Source organism: Ursus maritimus, unplaced genomic scaffold, assembly GCF_017311325.1.
Source record: "Ursus maritimus isolate PB19 unplaced genomic scaffold, ASM1731132v1 scaffold_29, whole genome shotgun sequence".
In the NCBI taxonomy this organism is placed as follows: Eukaryota; Metazoa; Chordata; class Mammalia; order Carnivora; family Ursidae; genus Ursus; species Ursus maritimus.
Genome location: NW_024425452.1, coordinates 5,456,776 through 5,482,093, shown reverse-complemented (window position 1 = coordinate 5,482,093; position 25,318 = coordinate 5,456,776). Strand labels below are relative to the sequence as shown.

Sequence of the window (25,318 nt, the reverse complement as noted above, 5' to 3'; positions counted from 1 at the left end):
TTTCTTCTGCATCATTCTTTCTTCTATTTTTAGGACTTATGCTTTAATACTTTATAGTGTTCCACAGATCTCTTTTTCCTTATTTTAGTTTTGGTCTCAATAAAGTATTGGCTTTACAAACATTCCCTTCATCTGGGACTTTATGGGATTCAAATCCATTATTCCAGACCACGTGAAACCAAAAAAAGTTTCTGAGGAGTTTATCTCATCTCCTCTTATACCTGTCTCTGGTAAATTCTTCTTTCTCCAACTATTACATGCAAGGTGAAAGCATACGTATATTTCTTCTCTCATGAGAAGGGCTCATTACTTTATGGAATTTAGTTTGCTCAGGTTTCTTTTTCATTAACTCTCTTATGGGGTATTTAAAAATCTGTGTGTTTTATTTATTTATAGATTTTTAAAATTTATTTGAGAGAGAGAGCACATGAGAGAGAGAGAGAGCATGAGCTGGGGGGATGGTCAAGGGGAGAGGGAGAAGCAGGATCTCTGCTGAGCAAGGAGCCCAATGTGGGGCTTGATTCCAGGACCCTGAGATCTTTTTTTCTCTGCTTTCGATATCCTAATTCTATGAAAACACTCAAAAGACATATCTCAGTCAAAGAATGTGATTTCTCAAAGTTTTGGAAACTTCCAAAGGTATTGCCATGCCCAATGAACATCCCCAACCCAAACCCCAATCAAAGTGGAATGAATGTGGATAATCAGCCTGGCATCTAATGCCAGAAACTTCTCTTTTGTGCTCTCCATGTGGCTTCTTACCTCTCCTTCTTTACATTTCTCTATTCTAGCTTTATTATTTACCACAACAAAAAAGAGAAAGTAAAATAAAAGAAGATTTGGGTTATGAAGGAAGATTGACTTTTTTAGATGCCTTCCTTCTTAGGCTGGACCTAGGATGTTTAGAAATACAGAGCAAGTCATTTGAAGCCCCTACCTGACATTTTTAGGCAGATGGAATCTTCTTAAAGTGTGAGCTATTAGCAGTCTGAAGCTTGACAAGATCCAGTGACATAATCATAATGTATTTCTCATTATTTCTAAGTTATGTTTCTTATACATAATCGTAATGATTTATTTATGTATTTGAAATCTAACCAATCATAATCAGTGTTTATTTCTAATTCAGTTGTTTAAAAAATTATGAACTTCATGAGAAAATCTTTTCTGATCTGATTCATTTTACCTTTTTTGCTTTCCAGCTCTTTTCTCAAGCCCATTTTTTACTTTGGTCTCTGTCTTGACACATACTGACCATTATACATCAAATAACATTATGAGTACCTGCTTACTTGCTAATTTAAGATATTCAAACTAAATTTTAAAATGAAAGATTTTCCACATTCAAGGATTAGTCGTCTTCTTTTTTTTAAAGATTTTATTTATTTAGTTTAGAGAGAGAACATGAGAGAGAGAGATATCACAAGCCAGGGGGAGGGGTAGAGGGAGAAGCGGACTCCCCACTGAGCAGGAAGCCCAATATGGTCCTCGATCCCAGGACCTGGGGATCATGACCTGAGCTGAAGGCAGACACTTAACTGACTGAGCCTCCCAGGCACCCTAAATAGTCTTACTTCTGATTCTATCCCCATTTTGTTTTTGATTCTGTATAAAATTGGATTTTGCATTCACACATATTTTCACACACACACATGGATGCTGTATTAGTTAGAGTGATAATGTCTGAGGTACCAGAGATGCTGTAAGATCTCAGGGGCTTACCAGAAAAGAGGTTTCTTTTCCACTCATGTAAAGGCCCATTGGCAGTATGGTAGAGGGGGAGGATAAAAGGAATAGGAATGTGCTCCATGCAGTCATTCAGAGACCTAGGCTGACATAGGCTCTACCATCTTCAAAACTTGGCTCCAAAGATCAGTTTGAGGAAGAGAAATGAGGGTCCTGCAGTTGGTTCTTATACGCCGCGCCTGAATTTGGCATCCATTAATTCTCTTTCTACTCCATTGGACAGAGCCATCACAGGATCACCCTTGGACTGAGAACTGTAGCCCTGATGGGAAATTACAGTTCTCTACTATTGAAGGAACACAAGCCTTTGGTGGCCTTTCAGCCACTTCTCTTTATACATGTAAATGCATCTGAGTCTTCATGGCAATGCTTCTTAGTTCTTCCAGGGTAAATCTCTAGGACTCTCAAAGCTTGAGGAGTTAAAGAATAGGGTGGTGGGGCCGGGGACTTAATACTAAGCACCCAAGTCTAAAGCAAATAGAGCTGTTGCTACGGTAGAGCAACTCAGAACTAATCCATCCATAAAAGGAAAGCGAGGGTGGCATTTGCTTGTTTTGTCTTTCACTTATGCATTCTTTTACCCATTTATCAGACATTATCTTGATGACTTGCTGTATGCTTAATGCTTAGCAGCATGCGGAGTGCTGAGTATACGATAAAACATTTAAACCATTCAGTAAGGTAAGAGCTATAATGGATTTGTGTACATTATGTATATGGAAGTAATGTGCAGTATTTTAATGGTGGAGGCTGACCTTCCACTAAGGGAGCATGAGAAATTTCCAGCACAAGTCTTAAGGGCCTATTTGCCTTTTGGGTTTTTAACATTTCCTTACTATATACTTTTGCATATATGTAGCCCCGGTTCCAACTTTGCACTCCACTGTTATGGACAGTAATATGATTATATTTCCTTAGCAGAAGGAGCTGTCTGACTGCACATTGTTTGCAAGATAGATACAATAGCAGTGAAATTAGAGGCAGGGAGAGGCAAGGGTCTACTATTATAGCCTTCATTGGTTCTCTCTCTCGATCTGTGTGGAACAAAATTGAAATTCCTTTCTATAACTCACACAACTCTTCATGGTCAGGCCCTTGCCTAACAGTCTAGGTGCATTGTCCATGGCTCCCTACCTCTAATCTTGGACTCCACCTGAGAATTTCCGCAATATTAGTCTACTCATCGTTTCTCATACTTCGCTACATCATGCCATGCTCCTGCCTACACTTAATAGTCACTTCCCTACTTGCTTGCCCATCTGGAAGACTAGCAAATTACTTAACTTTCAAAGTTTAGCAAAATATTCCTTGCTTAGGGAAACCTTCTCTAAATGCCCCCTTTCTATGGCAAACTTAGATACTCCTTATCCAACATTCATACTATACTTTGTACCAACATCATTTATAGAAAACATAATTTATGTATAGTATCCTATTCTGCCCTAGCCTGTCTTATCATATTGTAATTCTTTACTACCTTTGCCATGACCTCCTTGAGGGAGGAGATGGTGACTTGTTATCTTTCTATGGCCAAGTGCCTTGCTGTGTACTGGGTATAGTATGTTCATTAAATAACCATTAAATGGAATGGGTTGATGAATGAATGACTTGCAATGATAGGAAATAATCTATGCAAAGCAGAGTAGTTTTAATAATATGGCATATATCAAGAAGTTCAGTTCGTTTGGAAAATAGGATGTGTACTGAGCAGTAGTTAGAAAATAATGGTTGGAGGGGCGCCTGGGTGGCACAGCAGTTAAGCGTCTGCCTTCGGCTCAGGGCATGATCCCGGCGTTCTGGGATCGAGCCCCACATCGGGCTCCTCCGCTGTGAGCCTGCTTCTTCCTCTCCCACTCCCCCTGCTTGTGTTCCCTCTCTCGCTGGCTGTCTCTATCTCTGTCAAATAAATAAATAAAATCTTAAAAAAAAAAAAAGAAAAAAAAAGAAAAAAATGGTTGGAGAAGTAGGTTGATATCACCATATTTTAAAAAAACAACTTCTAATTCTACCATCTGTACGAAAGCAATAAAGATATTGAGCCAGGGTAGTGATAGCACCAGAACTAGTTCCAGATGAACCCGGTGGTATTAAATAAAAATTAAATAAAAAGATGAGTGGGCAGGGAGGCATACTGGGTAGGAGGCTGAGAGTAGACCCTTGTTATTTTTGAGCTGTCCAGCATCCCACCCCTGTTCTGTGTTGAGGAAGTCTCCCCTCTATGATCCTTGGTGGGACTACCACCTGTCACTAAGAGGCCATGGGAACCAAAATTTCCCTGACTAGATACCCTGGCAGTTGGGCTTGGGGTACATGACTCAGGCCTGACCAGCTGGACACCACCCACACTCAGAGAGTATTACACAAAGTCACAGGAGCTGTTAGATATCACTCAGGGCAACAGAAAAGAAGTGATGAGTCTGATGGTTGTGGGTTCCAGTGATAGCATCCTATTTCATTTGTTCCTACAGTGTCATCTTGGAGATTATCTTCTGCAGTTTAGACCTCTTCATTCCAACCTTGTTTCTGGAGCTGTTTCTCAAAATTGTTAATTCTGTAAGAGCTACCTGCTAACTTCCTTATATGCTGCTTTTCTGCTAGTTAGCCAAGAACAGTTTCTATCATTTGCAACCAAAAGCCTATTTTGAAAGGTATAGAATTGAGACAGTGGTAGACATTGGTGGATGTCCATCCAGCATCCATCCCGCTCCTAGCCTAGAGACTTGCTTGCACATCCACCTGTTCTCATGCAACCCTACTTGAAGGAAAACCAACAGCACTTCGTACTAGAGAGCGGGTCCAAATTGGCTTAAGCCAACTGGCATATTCTTTACCCCAGCCACAGTCATATTCAAAGGTGAGCAGGTGACCTAAGTGGGCCAGTTGTAGAATGAAATAGAGGCAGTGCTTGCTACTGGGAGCCATCCTGGGAATCAGCTTTAGAATGACATTGACCTTCAGAAGACAGAGTCAGAGAGACAGGGCCCTTTGACAACCTCACTGACCCTCTGGATCAACCAGCCCCTTTGGGGCTGCCAGTGGAAGGAATCAGAGGTGACCGGGGATATGATGCAAGGTGACTGAATAGAAGGTGTTGTCACAATTGGGACAGGGAGCACAGGAAGAGTAGCAGACTTGGTTAGATTAGAAGTTCAGGTCTAAAAAATGGTACATTTGCTTTTCCAGAAGTATTTTTGTGTTTCATAAGTTGTTAGTTTCAAATAAAGAGTAAGACTTACTAATACTTTCATGTATTTACATGTCAAACTAAAGCCTCAGCCTTTGTAAAAGAGAGTAGAGATGGTAGTGTAGAATGACCACTGTTCATAGATTTGCATGTTATTTTTTCCTGTGTCTTAGGTTTTAACACGAGAAGGAGAATGGGCTGAGTGGGGGGCATGTTTCTAGAGTTTTAACTAGTCAGAACTATGACAGTTTTGCAGTAATGTCCATCCCTGATTAATACCTATAAAGACTAGTACCTATTACCACTACAATCATAATCTCAGGTTTTACACTTACCCTTCTTTTTTGCTTTTGTTGTTGTTGTTGTTGATGTAAAATCTAATGATATTAGCTAAAGATTGAAATGAACAACTGTGAACATGTATGTGTCACAGATATATAAAACTGATCACATTTTAACATACCTAAGTTATTTCAGATAAAGTTAACACTATCTACCCAGGCTTGGACTCTTTGAATCTCCTTCTCTCTCTGCCTCCCCTTCTCCTTTTTCTGGTATCTCCAACCTGCTTCCCTCCTCATGTTACACCCCTCAGACCATTACCTTGATAGCCAATTAATTGTTAAATCCTAAGCATTCTATCTCCATGGTGTTTCTCATATACACCCCTTTCCTTACATCACTATTCCATCTCCGTAACCTAGCCCTTCAGTGCTTTCTGGCAAGAGTCTGAAATTACGAAAATTTATAGTCCCTCTTCACTCCAGTTCAACCTACTGCACAGATCTTTTCAAAATCTTTTGAAAGATCCCATACGTTACAGAGTGAAATATACTTACTATTTGCCCTGTCACTCAAAGTCCTCATCTATGTGTCCATGACCTCCCTCCAGATCTTATAACTCCCTGTGGCCCTCTTCACACTTCCCATTCCGAATAAATGGCCTGTACACTGGTCTTTAAACCCCTAACCTTTCTCATAAGACCTGGATCTATCTTAGTTCTACCCAGTATCCATATCAAATATCCTTCTCTTTCATGAAGGCTTTCTTGATTTTTGTTAAAGATTGATTGATTTAGAGAGAGAGAGAGAGAGAGTACACAGAGGGGAGGGGCAGAGGAAGAGGGAGAGACAGTCCCAAGCAAACTCCATGCTAAGCACGGAGCCTACGTAGGGCTCGACACAGGGCTCGATCCCATGACCCTGAAATCACGACCTGAGCTGAGACCAAGACTCAGTCACTTAACCGACTACACCACCCAGGTGCCCCAAGGCTTTCTTGATTTTGCTGGTAGATGGACTCTTTCATCTCTATAAGAAACCCACTCTTGTCACTGGCACCATCTCCTCGAAGATAAGACTTTGATACTTTCCAATCCAGCCTTCACATCAGCACTAGAATGCTTTCAAAAGTGCAGATGTGCTCCTGTTCTGTCCTCCAGAATGTTAAAGTTAATGTAGCAGAGAAGTTAAGAGTTCACACTTTGGAGACAAATGGTTTGGATTTAACTTAGCTCCGCCACTTTCTAGCTATTTGACCTGAGACAAATGACTTCCTCATTCTCTAAATGGGGCCTATTGTGAAGTTTAAATAACACAGTGCTAATGAATTCGGTCACCCCTAATTAAATGATGTACAACAGGATGATGAATTCCAAGTTGCAGCTGAGACACAATAAAATACTAAATATGACATTCCAAGTAGAGGTAGGTATCAGACCAATATGCAGATTTTCAAAGCAGGTGACCAAATACTAGTTAGATAGCTCCAAAACCTGAAAAGGTTTAGCAGGGCAAAAGCATCGGAGATGGAAAGATGATTCTGTGACAAGGTCTTCTTTGCAGAGATCCATCTTGGGACTCCTGCTGGTACTTCAGGAGGGCGTTAGGATGGTACCAGGTCCCTCATCTCTAATGGAAATAGGGAGTAGGGGTAGTTTCAGTGAGACAGTTGGAAAACCTGATGAATGACTCCAACTTTTTTGTCCCCTTTGTCCCCTGTTATTTAATCTAGGACTGTATGGGGGGGGTGTGTGTACACGTGTATGTGAGTTAACTAGGACTTTTTTGGTTGTTGATGGCAGGAATAGTGTCTGAATTAGCTTGCAGAAAGAGGGAGGCATTTGTTGGAATAATACTAGAATATCACTGATATTCTCCTGACCCAGTTTTGATTTGGAAAATCCTCACGAGAACTCTGACTGGGTTGGTCTGCTCAGATGAATCCAGGGTGGAAGGAGGAGGGGCCGTTCCCAGAGAACTGAATGTCTGAAGACCGGAGGGCCAAGCAAACAGCTATTTATTTTTCATCCCTGTCATTTCTCAAGTATGTCAGCTTCTTAGGCATAGCCCTGCCTAGTGTAACATGTGCCGTCTGATTCAGATGTGGAGGTTGAAAAGGGGAAATATGTCTTCTTAAAAGAGGGATCAAGGGAGGGATAAGACCACGGGAACTGGGGAAGAGGGCAAGGCAAAGAAGAAATGATGATGGCTTCTTCAGAGTGCCCGTTGGGGATTAGCTGTCAGAGCGTTGTAGGACCTCAGTAGGTGCTAACTGGGCAGGGATGGAATGGCTGTCCTTGAGTCTGAACGAGGGCATTGCAGCTGCCACATGACATGGGGCTGGCTGCTACAGACAGGGGACATTTGATTTTGTGTCCCTCCTTCTCCCCTTTCAGTGTGCCTCTCACTTCCTATGGACCTCCCCTGCCCCCACCTCACCATCCCCACTGCCCAGTGACCTGAGGCACCTTCATGGGCCTCATTCTCCCTTCTCAGGCTCATTTTCCTTCACAGGTACCCACTTTGTACACTTACATCTCGTCCACGTCCCCAGCAGCACCTGTCCTCAGTTGCCACTCGGAGCGAAAGGGCTTCACTTATTTCATTATTCATTCATCCAGCACACGATCATTGAGCTCCCATTGTGCACCAGGCCCCCTTGTAGGCATGGAGGGAAACCACAGTGAACGAGGTAGGGGAGCCCTGCCCTCATGGAGCTTGCATTCCCATGGGAGAGGTAAAACAAAACTCCACAAATAAATGTATACCATCAGTTAGTGATAAGTGCTTTGAAGAGGAAGAAGACAGTGAGAGGGTGCTACTTAGTGAGAGGTGGATGAGGGCAGACTTCTCTGACGTGGGCCATTGAGCAGAGACCTGCGTTCTGGGGAGGAGGGAGCCCTGCCAAGGCGGGGGACATGGCATTCAAGGCAAGGGATGCCACCTGCAAGAGACCTGGGGTGAGAATGCGTTTGACCTGAGATGACCAGACCCAAGTGAGGTATCACAGAAAAAGAAGAAATACAAGTGGCTCTTAGCCCCAGGAGCCAATGCTCCACTTTGCTCATAAGAGTAATGCGAACAAAGCTCATGGAGGCCTCTTGGCGTGGGTTTAGCATGCTTTGCTTGCTTGGGTGAGAAACAGAACCTGAATTAGCTGGAGAGAAGATAGCATTGGGATTGACTAGAACAATGCTGTACTAGCACGGACACAGAAAGATCCATAAATGTGTCCATAATAAGAGAAGTGCAAATCAAAGCCCCGCTACACTAACTGCATCTTGCTCACCAGATGGGCAAATGTCCAGTGCATTGCACACACATGCTGCACGGAAACACTTTCTCATAAAGTGCTGGTAGGGAAGCAAAATGGCACAACCTCTATGGTGGACAGTTCAGCTGGATCTAGCAAAAGCACGTATACACTTGCCTTTTAACCCAGGAATTCCACTTGTAGAGTCTGTCGCAAAACGTGAAAAGGCATGAGCAAAGTCCATCCATGGCTGCGCTATTTAATAGCAAAAGACTGGAAACAACCCTAGTGCCTATCAAGAGGCGCCTAGTTTCACAAACTTTGTAAATCCACACGGTGGAATACTATACAACTATAAAAAAGGAATGGGACTATTTCTATATTTTACTATGGAATGATCTCTAGGGTCACATTTTTTAGTGATAAAAGCTAGACAAAGTGTGCAACTATACTCTCATTTGTCTAAGAAAGAGAGGGAAAATAGTATACATATATTTTTGCTAGTTTTGCTTATTTTTTTGTAACATAAGAATGGATAAACAGCAAAGATGAAAGGGCAGTGGCCTGAATGGGAGGGAGGGTGGGAATGGGGTGGAGGAGACAGGGATAGAAGCTTGATTTCTTTGTAGTTTTGTAGTTTTGATTTTTGAACTATGCAATATTTTTTATAACTATAAAACAAAATTAAGTTTAATGGGAACGATAATTCTTACAAATTCAAAGATGTTACTTTTGAAAAAAAGCAAACAAATTTGGAAACATTTTAGAAACAAGTGAACCTTACAAAGTAAATGTTTCTAAAAGTAAATATTTTTGAAACCAGTAAACCTAACTTGTTATCTCGTTAGTGGGATAGGGGAACTATTTCAAATGACTGTAAGTCACAGTAACTGGAATCTGCTTTATGGGGTATACCCAAAGGACAAAAAGAACTGGGAAAAAAATCTTAAATTGTTCCTCGTGGTATTAATAATGTGATTCCAAGACCGCTATACAGATAGTATGGAATAAGGCAAATGAATAATTATGTTTTTGGTAATGACCAAGATATTTGATGTCAGAGAAAGGGGATACACATAATACTGATGTGACTCAGCAAAAACACTGTAGTCTTGGATTTGAAATCATCAGTCTGAACTCATATACTATCTTTTAAATATATTTATATAATTCCTAGCTCTGTCCACTGAAATGCTTATAAACAATAACCAACCCACTGCAAAGAGCACCTTTCTGTAAGTATAAAAACTATGATCTGAAAATATGTAAAATACTTATTAAATGAAACTGAGGCCCCTTGGAGAAATTGTTGATTCTTTTTTTTTTTTAAGATTTTATTTATTTATTTGACAGAGAGATAGCCAGTGAGAGAGGGAACACAGCAGGGGAGTGGGAGAGGAAGAAGCAGGCTCCCAGCGGAGGAGCACGATGTGGGACTCGATCCCGGAACGCCGGGAACACGCCCTGAGCCGAAGGCAGACGCTTAACGACTGCACTACCCAGGCGCCCCTGTTGATTCTTTATCTGGAATAGGAAATGGACAAGATGAGCCTGGAATATCTTGTCGTGCCAGAAGGAGAGCTGGCACTTGAAGACTCTGGGATTGTGTCAAAAGGACACTGGAGCCAACCTAATTAGACTCCCACCAGCCAAAGATGGGCAATTGAAGCATCAATAAAATAAAACTACAGTGGATTTAAACTCACTAAATATATTTAATTCATGAGTTCATAATGACACTTAAAAAAAAACCTCAGTGATCTTCTTTGAAGGATCATTTTATAAGGAAACAAATTATTTTTAAAAACCAGCTAATAAAGAAAAAGAGGAAAGTGTGTATTTTGCCTGTCTTACACAAATGTAGATGGGAAGTACTTCCTCTTCATGGAAGTAGTCCATGAATACTGAAGAAGGAATACCATTATTTTGCAAATCCTAATGAAAGAATGATTCTAGGCATTTGTGTGAAAAGAGAGACAGCCTGGCATTACTACCCCCTGATGGAAGAACACAACACTGTCTAGGAAGGAGTCTTGCCACACCTGAATCTATCAAGTTTCTGGATCTAACAGGACCTACAGGTAACAGAGGAACCAAGTAAATGACACCATGTGGAGCTCATCATGAAAATCCAGACTGGGGCATCTCTAAAGGACAAATAACATGATTTCGTCATCAACAGCAAACTGCAAGGAAGAGAAAAAAAAAAGAGAGAGAGAGATGAGATGTGGGAGCAGTCTATAGATTAAAAGAGACACTGAAAGACAGCACAGCGTGGATCCCAGTTTAAACCAACAAACTTAACAAATGAAGCAAAGAAGGAATGAAGGGGACAGCAGGATGGGACTGGGGAGGGGACAGAGAGAAGATGAGAAGAAAGAGAACAACGGTAGTCTGGAGCAACGTGCACACTGGCAGGTTATTTGATGATATACTGAGGAAGTAGTCTTTCTTTTGGGTTGTGTGATGATGGGTATTGTGATTTCCAAGGAGGAGCCCTTATCTTTTGGAGATATATACTGAAATATTTACAGATGAAATGATAGGATGTCAGACATCTGCTTCAAAATAACTTGGAGTGAGTGGGGACAGGCAGCAGTGATCCTCAGACTTGGCCTTGCATTGGAATCACCTGGAGGGCTTATTAAAATACGGATATCAGCCTCACCTCCAGAGATTCTGATTCAGTCTTGGGTGGGACTCAAGAATTTGCCTTTCTAGCAAGTTTCCAGATGATGCTGATGCCGTTGGTTGGGACCACACTCTCAGACCCACTGGCAGAGAGGAAGCAAGACTGGCCCCCAATGTTACTCTTGCACCTGGCTGGCGGGTATGTGAAGGCTTACTATTATATTCTCTCTAGTTCTGAATACGTTTGAAGTTTTCTGTAATAAACATTAAAAACATGTGATCCCAAAAGACACAGAAGGAGCAAAGCCTTTGACATCCCATAGCTTTCATGGGAATATCTGTGCTCATTAACAAGGTAGATTTGGCTGCTGCCTCTGGATTGAAAGGAGCATGTTTCCACCTGCTCACTCAGAGGTGGCTGTAAGAATTGCCTGGCCAGAGGGGCAGGAAAGGGATCTTTGTCTAAAGGGTCTGCATCATGTTGCATCCATTTTCTTAATGTGGGCAGTCATCGAAAGCGCAGTGGTTTGGCTGAATCCTATGATTTTATGGCCACTTCAGCTGGGAAGGGCGCTCCTGAGCAGAGCTTTGCCAGGGTTCAGCTGCCAGGAATGGGGATGATCGCCGAACTTCTATGCCCATATACCTTCCTGCAAGGACCTTCCTAAAACTCCTAGATCAGAAGGCACCTCTTTTGGGTTGAGTCCCTCTACTTGTCTTCTAAGATGCATTCATTCATTTACTTATCCATTCATGCGTCAGGTATTGAACAGAACACCTCCTAAGCGTCAGGCAGTCTTCTAGCTCTTGAGAATAAGCAGTGAACAGAATAGGCCAAAATCTCTGCTTTTGTGGAGACTAAATTCTAGTTGGGGGAACACACAATAAGTAAGAAATAAGTGAACAGCAATTTCAGAGAGTGAAAAGGTCTGTGAATAAAATTAAAATGCAGATGCCGGGAAAGGGATTGATTCTGTACGTGCGTGCACGTGCACGCATAGGTTTGTGTTCACATTTTATTTTGGGTGGTCGGGGAGAATTTCTCCAAGGAGATGGTCTCTGGGCTGAGATATGGTTGATGGGAAGGATCCAGCCGTGAAGAGATCTGGATATGTTCAGACAAAGGCAATAGCAAGTACAAAGACCCTGCGGTAAGAAAGACCTTGGCACGTTGGAATGCCAAGAAAACCAGTGGGTCTGGGACGTGGAGAGTACGGGGGGAAATGGTATGAGATGAGATGGGAGGGGATAGGAGCCAGTGTGTGTAGGGCCTTCTAGTCATCAGCCAGGGGGCTAATACACATACCCCAGACACCTCCAAGCCTGTCAGTCATCTCCCAGCTGTAAAAAGTACATTCTATCTAGAGAAACAGGACACTATTTTAACGAGGAAGCCCCCTAGGGGCTTTGGTCTATAGGAAAATGACTGCTTTTATATAGGCAATTGAATCGTATTGTATATCCAGTTTGTTGAACCAACCTATTTTAAAAACCCAATAATTTTATTTTAGAATTGCCATAGGCTCTCGGTGCATACAATTCCACCCTAAAAACGTACTTAATATTTACTCAACTTAATATTGGGTCCCCTTGTTAAAATACAGATTCCTCTGTGATGGGTCATACTCTGAGTTATCAGTCATTTCATGCTAATATAAATGAGTTGACAGCATAGCAGGCACTTTTTCTTGAAATAACATATGTGAGTCCTTTCTAGCTCTTCCCTACATAGAAAGTGTGATAGAATGCACAGATCCCAGTGATTACAGTGCGTTGCTCCTAGTGCCCTGCTGTTCCTTGGTGGGCTCTGGACATGCGTGCTGGACCTAACCTCTGCGGATGAAATGTTCTCAGGACTGCAACAGTGGTCTGCTGGAGGCAGCTCCATCAGCTGATGTGAACCCATCACAGGCATCGCTTCCCAACTTCGAATTCGAGTGACTTCATCTTAGGTGCTTGAAATCAGCCCTGATAAGAATATTTACACCACAGAAATCAGCAAACACTATACATTGGGCTTTTCTTTTCAGAGAGCTGATTGTTAGACCCTTACCAGGAGGCTGCTGGTATGAAACTTTTAAAGAGTCCGTTTTCGCATACGTCATGGCATATGAAAAGAGAGGCTATATCGTTGTTTTGCCTCTTGAACAAATGTCAGTGCTATTCAAAATTATATTCCTCTTTGCATATACTATACCTTTTAGCTATATTTACGTATATGTAAGCTCCATTTACATTCTCAAAACCTTCCTGGCATTCCATGGTCACCTGGGTAGACCCTAAGGGTCCCTCAAGGCGTTGAGTCATCTCACTCTTGCTTCTCTTGTCTACCCCTGGCTCCAGTCAAATTTAAGCTGCAGGCTACCTCTCCCTTCAAATAACCTACTTTTTTTTTTGGTCTGAGCATTTCTAGTCTACTGCCCTTGTCTGACGGGCTCCCTTCACGTTCTGTCTCCCCCTTCTCTGTCCACCATAGCCTTACCCATGTTTCAAGAGCAGAGCAGAGGCCATGTGCTCCTCCTTGATGCTCACCTGCACAGCTGCTTTCATTATCCATTGCTCTTTCTCCAGTGCTGCCACTAGATGCTGTCTGTAGCTCCTCGGCCACCATCGCGACTGCCACTGCCTCACTGTATAGAAGTTTGTCTCCATGTCTTATCTCCTCTGCTGGATTTTAAGCCCCATGAGGATAGTGAGTTTTGCTTATTCATCATTTTATCCTTAAGAGCATCTGGTGCCGAGCTTTGCCTATAGCCATCACTCAATAAGTGTTAGTTAAATTATCTGCATATATGACTTCATATTCCCCGTAGTGCCCAGGACAACATAGTAAGTGCCACACAGACACACACAGATACACACACACACACACACAATTTCATCAGTCTAAATATTTGTATTTGTGGACTGCTTTCATGTAGCATGGGAAATCTCTTATTGAAGGGGATCACTAGGTCCAAATACAATCCAGTGAGGGCCAACCATAAAACTTGTACTTGTAGTCTGAAAAGTCACCTTTCTCATCGGCATGCAAAATTGGAACGCTTTGTCCAGTCGTGTGTTAGAAAGGCGCCAGTCTGTTGCAAATCATGACGCTCTGATGGCCGCCAAAGATACCACTGCACTCCTACTGGGAATAAATCCTTCTAGAATGTTAGTGAGTTCTACTGGGACTTTTACAACTAATGATAGAATAAAAATTCATCTGATATTTTCTCTTCGCTCACTCCTGCTGTCAAAGAAGACTATTCCTGTTTAGTTGATTCATTCATTAAACAATTATTGCCTTCTCTTTCCACTCTGCTCAAGTCTCCGATATAAAGGTGAATTATCCGTGGCCCTGCCCCTCAGCGATTCACAATCGGGAAGAGAGACCCAAAAAAGCAACCAGACGTGTTCAAAGTCTCAGGTGAAATAGAGCCCCGAGGCTCTGACAATGACCCACATCAGTGCATCTGCCTATTAGACTCTGCCATCTGTCCCCGCATGAGACGTTTGCTGTAACTCCTTTTCCACGATTGCTTTTGGTTTGAATGACCTTGGAGATAGTCTGAAATCTCGTGCTGGGAAGGGTGCTTTTAGAGTTACTGGTCTGCACTTATGTGCTTCAAATAGAATTTCACAAACCTCTAATTATCTTCTCCTACCAGGCCGCCTAAATGACTGACGACCGGCTCTTTAGTCACTCCAAGAATGGATTTCTATTCAGCCCGTGCCCGGGATGCATTAGGATGCCCAGAACATGTGTGGCTGCTCCGAGCGGCACAGGGCAATTAACAGAAGCCAAGCAATTTGCAAAATGCTTCAACTTCCTGCTCATCTCTGAGGCAGAAAATTGTCACACCTTAACCTCAGGAGGCTCATCTGCAGAATTATTTACCCACCCTCTCGAAGCAGAGCCTCTCGTGTCAGATTCTCCCCCTTGCTTTCTGCAAACATAAGCAGTCGGCTGAAACAACAGCTATGACTCAGTTCCTAGCTAACGCTGCCTGAATTGATTTAGTCTGAGTTCAGATTTAGCACATAATCATGTTCAATTTGCTCCACTGCACTGCCTAGAGATAAAAGGCTTGGGGGAAAAAAATAGCTTCAGCTTGTGTCAGTCTTTGTGGTGATGTCATTGCCATGAGAGAGCCGGACCGTTCATTACTCTGCTGTGCAGCCTCAGACGCGGGCTGCGTGCGCGCAGAGGGAGCGGGCTCCAGGTGCCGAGCGCCGGCGATCCCCAGGGCAAGGCGGCACCCGGGGCCGGCCACGGCGACATCCACCTGGAGGCTCTTCCCATCACGCACAGCTCTGAGGTCGCCTAGCTCTTGATTGAAAATTCAGGAGGGGGAATGCCAGCCCCTAGCATGGACTGTGATGTTTCCACTCTGGTTGCCTGTGTGGTGGATGTCGAGGTCTTTACCAATCAGGAGGTTAAGGTATGCACCTGCAATCTTCCTTTTCATTGTCGCTGTTACTGAAGCTGCTCGCAGAGCCTTTTTAGCTTAAGGAGACAGGACTTTGGTGGATAGTTCTGAGCTCACAGTCTGCGCTAGGAATGCAAGTGGTGAGTGCATGCCTGTGTTAATTAGAATAAGTTAGAAGAGGGACCGGCACATTAATTGTGAATGTGATAAGGTCAACCATTGTCTGGTTTTTTTTCTTGTCTTTTCTACTAGGCGATCCCCAGTCATCCCTTTCACAGTAGACATGTTTTTGTAGTCTCGTATCTGTGTGTCAGAAAGGAGAATTTGCCAGCCCTTAATGTTGAGAGGGGTATTGATCACGGGCTAAATGAAGAAGGCACACATAATAAACATCGCACCCCGGACACCCTGATCGTGGGACAGTAACCCCTTCAGGGCACGTCACTGAACTATGCCACGATGATGCGATGATGCGGTCTTCAAATTGAACAAAAGCTATGCTAACAGATGGCAGTTTCAATCTCTAGCTCTCTGGAAATCAAAGTTGGAGAGCAGCCGCGGAAATTTTCTTTGTCAGGCAAAGGAAGCAAGTCATTTTCTCTCAGCAGTTGTCCATAAAGAAAGTTCAGGCATAAATAAATTTTGCATCTTAAGGTGTAGGATTCCAGGCCGTTGGTCCCCACAGATTGTCTGCAGCAATTGTTCAATTGTCATGGGGAATTGCCCCCTGATGACAGTCGGTCTCCCCCCCACATTTGGTTTTATATTATGAGAAAAATGCCGTGCTTGTATTTCTTCTCTCGTACTGCAAAGAAGAGCTAGCTGAAGCCTCTTACTTGAACAGTTCACACACAGAAAGGACAGTTACTCATTGTGTAACGGGAGGAAGCAAAGGGGAATTACACTGCATAATCATTTTCCGCCCTCACCTTAGTCTGTACTTAAAGGAAGCCTCTGAATTCTGCATTGTTGAGCGTGGAGGTGACTCCCCAGGGCTTCCCAGGTGGGGATTTATGTGTTCACTAGCACAACACTTGGCTCTGTCATTCAGGACTGCGGCTTCGAACACTCTCTTGACATGGATTCAAGAATCCGGTTTGTTGTCCCTGCATATTTCAAATGTGTGGCTCCGTGTTTACCGATTCTTCCAGGGCTGTGCAAGTGTCTACCACCTGTCATATTGAGGTTCGGAAAATTAGAATATCATGGTTTGGCGTTGCCTATGCTTGTGTCCAGAATGGAAACATGCGTGCAGAGACTCCCGGTCCTGCCGGTCAGCCCTGCCATATATCACTGCAGGCCAGAGAGAAGCCATCAAAGCCCTTCCAGTTTAAAACCAACTTCAAGTCTGGTACGGGTAACTGGATAGAGAGACGTCTTCCAGCAACAGCTGGAACAGAATTATGCGTCTGTCAAGTCAAACTTCATAGTTCCCCTCTGTCCTTCACAGTTCTCTGTTGATTACATACGCACCCTGCAAACGTCATAAGATAATCTGAACTTGTTTTAGTCCGAGAACCGATAGTGAGAGCGTTTTTATTCGGGATCTGCAATATGCCAGGTATTGTGCTTATTCAAGAAGGAGCTTAAAATATGCTTCTACGACGGATGGGTCTGTGATAAAGACACACAGTATTTCTTAAAGACGGAATGTTTTGTGCAATTAAGGGGACACAAGATTCTTACAGCTGGTTGTCCTTGAGTGGCTGGGATGGCTTTGTGGAGAAAGTGATACTTGAACTTGAAGGTGGGTAGATTTTGACCCAGAACAGGGGAGGCAAGGGGATGGAAAGCATTGCATTTTGCAGTCGAGTGAGTCAATGCATTTGACTGCAGCAGGATCTCTGTGAGGGATTGGAGGGGAAACCGGGGAGTGAGTCAGGGCCAGACTATAAAGCAGCTGACCCTGTTCCTCAGAAATTTATGGGGTTTTCTGGCAAGACTCTCCCCTGAAAGAGGTGTTAGATATCTTTACTGCTCAACACCACTGAATCACAATGGATTTGTTTCTTTGGGGCAAGTTACCTGATCTTTCTTGTGCCTTATTTTCTCACCTGTAATGTAGATGTAATAGTAGTTTCTACCTCACTGGCTTGGTAGGAGGATTAAGGAAAATTTTATATGTGAGATAATTAACATAGTGCCTGACACATGTTTAGTGTTCAGGAACTATGAGCTGTCGCCATAACTTCACCGTCATCTTTTCAGATCTTCTGAAGGTGATAGGTTTACTTTTGCCAGTTAACTGGAGTGTCTTCACTCCAGCTGAGTTACAGTGACCATCCAGGACACAGAACCTGTTTTCCCTTCCACATCCCCAAACACACACACACACACACACATACACACACACATTTACACACACTAGCAACTTCGAAAACACAGCTCTTCCTTTCAGGCATTTAATCAGGTAATGTAAAACGGTGACATTATTATCAAACAAAGCTCTACTTTGTGCTTATTAAAACGGGGAAAAGGCACAAACAGAGGCAGGCCGAAGAGGTTTGTTGAGAAAAACCACGTGTGCCTTGTTTAAAAGTGGGCATTGCTTATTTTCAGGAAGAGACATTCGGATGTAAAATTCTGGTACCAAAGTTTCTCCGAAGGTAAATTTCATTAATTACCGATCTCTGATACACAGTGGAGCCAGGAGTTCCTTTCTTCAAAGTTTTTAATATTTAGTGTTAGAGAAAGGGAGGCACCGGGGGGGGGGGGGGGCTTGTCTCACGTGCCTGCATCCGGGTTGCTTGATCTCAGGCTTTCTTGCATTTTCAGACTCTCCCTTTGTACATGTAGTGCCCTTGGGAAAGCAGCCACACCAGGGTTATGCCACCAGCAGGGACTCTTCACGAATGCAGTGGTTTATTTGAAAGGAGTGGAGACATATGCAAATCTAATATCCTGTTGCAACTTAGAAAACCTTATCCCCAATGGGGGATCTCAGCTGGTTGCATTGAGGGCCCTTTGGGCTCCAACGTCCTAAATTTCATCAAAACTGCTAGAGCAGTCGTACCAAAAAGAGGAGGAAATCAGGCAAATAGAGTTCTGCCATAATTGTCTTTCTCGAAACTCCATTGGTGTTGGTAGGAACTTAGCTGTCTGTTTTATGGCATAAGAATGCTCTGAAAGATGAAGAAATTTGAAGCACTCCCAATAGAAGGAAAATGATACGATGAAATGTAGATTGTGTGTGTCAGTGTGTAGGATTGGTTTTATACAGCATTTTCCCCATATTTCTGAAAATGGCCTTCCTCCTCCACAAGGAGCCAAATCCTTGGAAAAATGAAAGGGCTCCAAATATGGGGAATGAAATTTATATTTCACTTTAGTCCAGTGGTTCTTAAACCTGATTGCCCATTGGGATCCCCTGGAGAACTTTAAAAAATATTGACAATGCCCAGGCCCCAAGCCCAGAACTTGGCTAGTGTGAACAGAGCCCAGACACAGATTATCCGATAAAGTCAGAATCTTGTCTCTTCTAGTCTCCGATGGGTGCAGGTAGGGTCAGTCAAGAATTATCTAGAGTAACCTCTGCTTAAACACTTTGACCCAGGACTCCAAATAAAGATCTGGCATATGCAGTTTTAGAAGCTGTGTCTCTGAGCTGTCAGAGATGTTGAGACTCATCCAACACATTTTGACCAGTTCGCCACACCTGCAGTTCTTCCACCTGGTTCCCAGCCGATGGTAAACACTCTTCTCCACTGCTGGCCATCGTGGGTGCCTTCCCAGAGCTGCAGAGGCAGCCTGCAGAAGAACGTTCCCCCTCCGCTTGGGGACAGCCAAGTCTGGGGCCATCCCTTCTCTGCAATGGAAGCTTCCCCTATGGAAAAGAGATGGTGGATGTCTCCTCTCTAGGCTTTTAAGGGCTTTTGTTTCATATTCCATGGATCCAGTCTTTTCTCCATGGGCATTCATATGGGGGAGAAGGGGCTCACAAAGCTCCTTTCTGCTCATTGGGAAACAGGCAGAAGGCACGACAGGTCTTATTAGAAGAACCAAAGTTTCAAAGACCCTTGGAACTAGAGGTTTGTTCATTCCTTCAAAAACGTGAGTGGTGCACTTAACTACTAGCCAGGCAATGCTTTAGGTACTGGGAGATGGACAAGACAGACATCCCTGCCCTCACCAAGTGTATATTCTAACGGGAGACAGACAATCAACTACTAAACAAATGAATGTATTCTGTAATTTCAGGTGTGATAAAGGTTATGAAGAACAAGGAAGAGTGAGAGGATAAATCATTGGAGGAGGGGTTGCTTTAGGGGTCCTTTGAGCTCCAGTTCCCTAAATTTTGCCAATAGAACAATAGCACCAAAAAGAGGAGGATATCAGGCAAATAGAGTTCTGCTGTATTTGTCTTTCTCCAGAAATTCCGTTGATCACTTTTTGAGCGGATGGCCAGTGGAACCATTTCTGGGAGGTGACAGTTCATTAAGTGTCATCGTTCCAATGTCATTCAGAGATCTAAACGAAGTGAGTGAGAGAGCCATGTAAAGATCTGAGGGCAAAGCGTTCCAGTAGAGGGAACAGTAGATGCAAAGAGAGGCCATCTTATCGACGTTCTTCTATTTTACTCAGCCCCTCATTTAGCCTATTTCGACCATTCATTCATTCATTCATTCATTCAGGGACCTACGGAGGCTATTACTATCTTATGCCATTATGTCAATTTTTAAAAGATGCTCCTTTCTGGAAACTGTGCTTAAGCAGACTTCCTCATGCTACATTTTAAACATGTTGGTTCTCTGGGGTGAGGAAGTAATATAAGCAGAAACTTGTTCTGCACATAACAATTCTTCCTATGCTTGGAATCTTAGGGTTGCTATAGGACTTCCCACCCGCCCATTTCTGAAAGGCCAGGGCCTTTTAAGGTAACTCCTAATTCCTATTTTCTCTCCTCTGCTTTTGAAAATGTCCCAGTATCCTTCCAATCCATGTAACCTTGGGCAAGTCTCTTAGCTTTTCTGGACATATGATAATCATGCTGAGAAAAATGCTCAGTGCTTTGTGTATTTTGTTTTCCTTTTCACACAATAGTATGAGGTGACTGACTCATGGTCTGTGTCATGTTGTTTTGTGAGTTATGTAAGAAACCAGCACATCGAGGCCACTTAATATAATGAAATCTCTTTGTCATTTTGAACCACTGGAAATTTCAAATTGTTTTGTTTGGCGGGAGTCGTAGGAGGAGAAGGACGGAGCAGAGCTGGTATGATACACTTTGTACTCTACTTTGAGGACAGACAAATGACACAAGTGAATATGTGGGCAATGGGTATCGCGGATTGATTTGGAAGAAACGCCATGGGTATTTGTCGGGAGAACTGGTCAAGCCTCATGCCTATTTCTCGTGCTTCTCACAAACGCAGGGCTAGGTAGACGGTCTGACCGCAGCCATGACCTTATGGCTCTGCAGCCCTACAGCTCTTTCAGAGTCTTCAGAAACCATTGTGCTCACTCGGCAACGTAGATGACTTTGAGCTGTACATGATTTAATTTCAAAAATGGAAATCTTCTAGGATAGTCATGGTAACATGGAGTAACCAAAATGTTAACAGAAGTTCTCATACAGTCATTGATAGCTATAATGTTAAACAGCATTTGTTTCATGTATCTGTCCACCTTTAGTTTCTGAAAACCAAAAGGGAGTGTATGGGAGGGTGGGTGGGGTAACATGTTCATAACAGATCTTACCCCTCTAGCAAAACAAAAACTTGCTCTTTCTCAGGGCGCCTGGGTGGCTCAGTCGGTTTAGTGTCTGCCTTCAGCTCATTTCGTGATTTCAGGATCTTGGAATTGAGCCCCCCTTGGGCTCCCCACTCAGTGGGGAGTCTGCTTCTTTCCTTCTCCCTCTGCCCCTCCCCCCTTGTGCTCACTCTCTCTCTCTCTCAAATAAATAAAATCTTTTTAAAAATTAATATTTCTCTGATAATAAAATGGACTGGAATTGAGGCCATTTTTGAAAATAAATGAATCAATGGAAATCTGAAAGTTAGAAATTAACCCTAAAAATACTTTAAGAAACTTAACATTCTTAAAGGGGCCGTATTGAATATTTTCTGAAGAAAATAGCAAGCATCTTTCACAGAATGGGAAGAAGCGATTTTTTGCAAGTTACAGATGCTCCTTGAGAAGGTTAACAGGCATATTTCTCAGCCACCTGTCATGTTAAAAGACAAGGTACAGTATTCTACTAATGACATTGTCAAGCAGGAAAATCAACTAAAAACTTGTTAATCTGTTTAAAGAGTCTTTTAGCTGTTGGAAAGTAACTGAGACACTGGCAGCTTCTACCTCTAACCCAAGTGTCAGATTTATTGAGCAACAACAAGGATGAGACAACATCCTTCTTAACCTCGTTCTCCTAAAGCAATAGATTTGAGTGTAAAACTCAGCGAGTGCCATTTGCATCTGATTCCGTTCAAATACAACTATCCATAACTTAGAAGAGCCTGTTTTGTACTTTCTGATGACGCTTAGAATTGACAATAAGAAAGAAAATGATACCTGAAACATTTGTTATCACTTGATCTGTTTAGGTTGTAGGTTTAATAGGCATCGTGACTTCGTGGGGAGCAGCTCGGCTTTCCAGGGAGGTCATAAAGTCTCCAGGCGATGCCTGGCCTAGCATTTCTTTAGGTAAAGGGAATGTATCCCTTCCCAGCTCTAAATCTAAGCTCATTCCAAATACAACCTAAAAAAGATTGCAATATCGTTTAATGTGGATTTTTTAAATTTAAATTCAATTAGCGAAGGCATAGTACATCATTGGTTTTTGATATAATGTCCAGTGATTCATCAATTCAGTGTAACACCCAATGCTCTTTTATTTATTTATTTGAGAGAGAGTGAGAACACACAATCAAGGGGGAAGGAGAGGGAGAGGGAGAGGGAACACAGAGCAGGGAGCCCACCACGGGGTTCAATCCCAGGACCAAGAGATCATGACCTGAGCTGAAGGCAGACGCTTAACCGACTGAGCCACCCAGGCGCCCATAATGAGGATTTCAAGCAGGTAAAATTTTTGTCCTCTCCACTCTCTCTAGAATGGAGAATTTAAAAGTAGTTGAGAATAAAATATCTACCAAGATAGACCTTGGTACTGTCTCGTACCAAGTACATGTAGGTGTACTTTCATACACACATACACTATATGTGCTTTCATATTCCTCTTTTGACTAAATGTACCTAGGTGGAAAATACACACACATACACACATGCACACACACACACACACACACACACACACATACACACCGATGTATTGCATATATATAGTATATATTTTTCTTTCTTTTTTTTTCCCCTTCCATGACCATGGAATGTTTCTTCTATACTACCCTGGCCTATCTAACTAGCTCTTAAACTTGTCGGGGGAATAAGAGTCCAGAGAAGGTTCCTGGCAAAGAAAGTTGAACAAAAGCCTAAATAATTCCTTTAGGCAGGGAAAACACTAAGAAACCCATGGCCTTTTCTCTTATTACTGTAGACCAAAGGGATGTGTACATTCTTACAGCCTAGTGCCCAATTACTCTCTCCAGAATCCAATATGCCAGCACTGAACTGTGAACAATATTTTTAAAGGTTTTCAAAAAGATCTTGACCCTTTAGCTTCCAGAAAGATGATGTTAGCAAATTTATCCTTCGCTGTTAGATTGGACCATGGACCAGCTTTCATCTCTCAGAATAGCACCTTCCTTAATATTCTACTTGTCTCAACAATAGGGTCCTTTGCTGCTTAGTTGTAAGATTTTCCCCCCATCTCTGATGGTTCTAAAGGAATTGGTGGGCAGTGTTCGTGTTGTACCCCAAAGAGTTGATTTGGGGGAGCGATTTAATAAGTTGATCATTAAACATGATGATAAATGTAAATCCTGAGAGATTTTTCATCTCCATAGAGCAATATTATATGTTATCAAAATAAGCAATTTAGAAATTCTAACAGGGCGCCTGGGTGGCTCAGTCAGTTGGGCGTCTGCCTTCAGCTCAGGTCATGATCCCAGGGTCCTGGGATCGAGTTCCACATTAGCTCCCTGCTCTGCAGGGAGCCTGCTTCTCCCTCTGCTTCTCTCTGTCTCTGTCTCTCATGAGTAAATAAATAAAATCTTAAAAAGAAAAAAAAAATTCTAACAGCTCTTCCCATTCACTGAGTACTTCTAAGGGCCAGGCACAAAGCACATACCAGGTATTCCTTGACATCCCATAATAGGCCAAGGCATCTATTTTCTTGCCCCATTAGAAACAGATTCCTGATCAGAGAAACAAAACATTTGCACAAGATCACACAGCTAGGACTTGGAAGAACTGGGACTCAAACTTCAGTTTGCTTCATTCTTTCTGCTACTAAAATATTCCTAAGGATTAATTAATAAGCCATCAATTAATTATTGGGAACAAAGATGTAAGTCTTAGAGGATCAGACATTGACCTCATCTGCAATATTTCTTCTAGTGTCCAAAACAACTTTTTGGCTTGTATTTCTTATCAGAGGCAAGACTACTACTTTTATAGAAATCCGTAGTTGCGATCATTTTACTTTCCTCCATAAATCTAACATTGTGACAATCCTAGGCAGAACATCTGTTCTGGATTTCATTTTAAAATTTGTTTCAAAATCTAATAATGCCATCTCATCGGGGAGACAAAAAGGAAAGTCTGCTGGAAAACCCAGAGGCTCACCAACAGGCTGATAACACCTGGTGTGACAGCCCTTCAGCCCCTTTCCTGGTGTCACCGAACATTTTCAATTGACAGGAGAGGGGTGACGTGTGAAGAAGTGTGGAGCAGCGGTGGTGCGGGTGTTAATCACAATAGTAATATTTGACTGGTGGACAGGGCTTTCCAAATTATGCCAAACTCCGCTTTCTCACAGGACATCTCCAGGGTAAATGAGCTCTCACAATTCATGAGGGGAAGCTGAGACTGGGATTTTGTTCACGACACAGGATCTCGCAGGGTATCATTGTAGCCTGCATCGATAATACATCTATTAGAATTGATTTCCTCTCCTGTGACTTCCCTGTGCCTTCAGGTATCGACTAAGATGATCCTCTCAGGCCACCTTTCCTAGAACGGGAAACCTAAGCAATGAGCACACTTAATAATAGCAACAATATATTGAGTACTTACTTTTTATCAGGCACTGTGCAAAGTGCTTTTATTCATTCATTCATCAAATATGTACTGGGTGCCTTCCTTGTTCAAGGCCTCACAGCTAGACTTCGGAGACAGGGGGATTACTTCTGTTGGCTACAGAAGCCTGTGCTCTGTCATGATGCAGTGTTGGCCTTTATTTCACTCCATTTCATTTTTCCCAAAAAGGGCCACGCCATTTTGACCTCTAAAGAGGCCTCCTTAGCTGACATAGGGCAAGTGAGAAGGAAGCAAGCCTGGCCTCCAAGTCAGACACCCTACTGAGAATTCTCTATTTGGCTCCTGGGATGCTTACTGACTATGTGACCTTGAGCAAGGAGACTTATACTTTGCCTCAAGTTTCTTCAACTACACAAGGAAGAAAATTCTAGTACCTACCTCATCGGTTGGCGGTGAGGAGCACATGCATTTGAGTCTGTAAAAAACTTAACAGAGTGGCTGGCACACACACCAGTAAAGTTAGCCTTCGTCACCACCACCATCATCATCATGTCCAATAGTAGAAGACTTCTTATATAGTTTTGGGTTATCTTGCTGGGGCACTTTACTTTCCATGACCCTCATCAGGTCAGACTCTTGTCCTGCAGTTTTCCACTCCGCTTGGCATGGGTGCAGCTGTGCGCTTCCTCAGTGACACTCTGAGGTCACAGAACT

At 42.8% G+C, this 25,318-nt stretch overlaps 1 protein-coding gene across 2 annotated transcripts in view; it reads left to right on the top strand.

The window, feature by feature from the left end:
- Positions 1 to 25,318, top strand: part of RCAN2 (regulator of calcineurin 2) — a 264,715-nt gene that overhangs the window by 153,869 nt on the left and 85,528 nt on the right. The window contains exon 1 of one of the 2 annotated variants that reach the window (XM_040643557.1): positions 15,251 to 15,520. The exons of the other annotated variant lie outside the window; for it this stretch is intronic. Coding sequence (XP_040499491.1) covers positions 15,434 to 15,520 — 87 coding nt within the window. The 5' untranslated portion in view covers positions 15,251 to 15,433. Of the gene's footprint in view, positions 1 to 15,250; positions 15,521 to 25,318 lie in introns of those variants that run through there. 2 annotated transcript variants of the gene reach the window in all.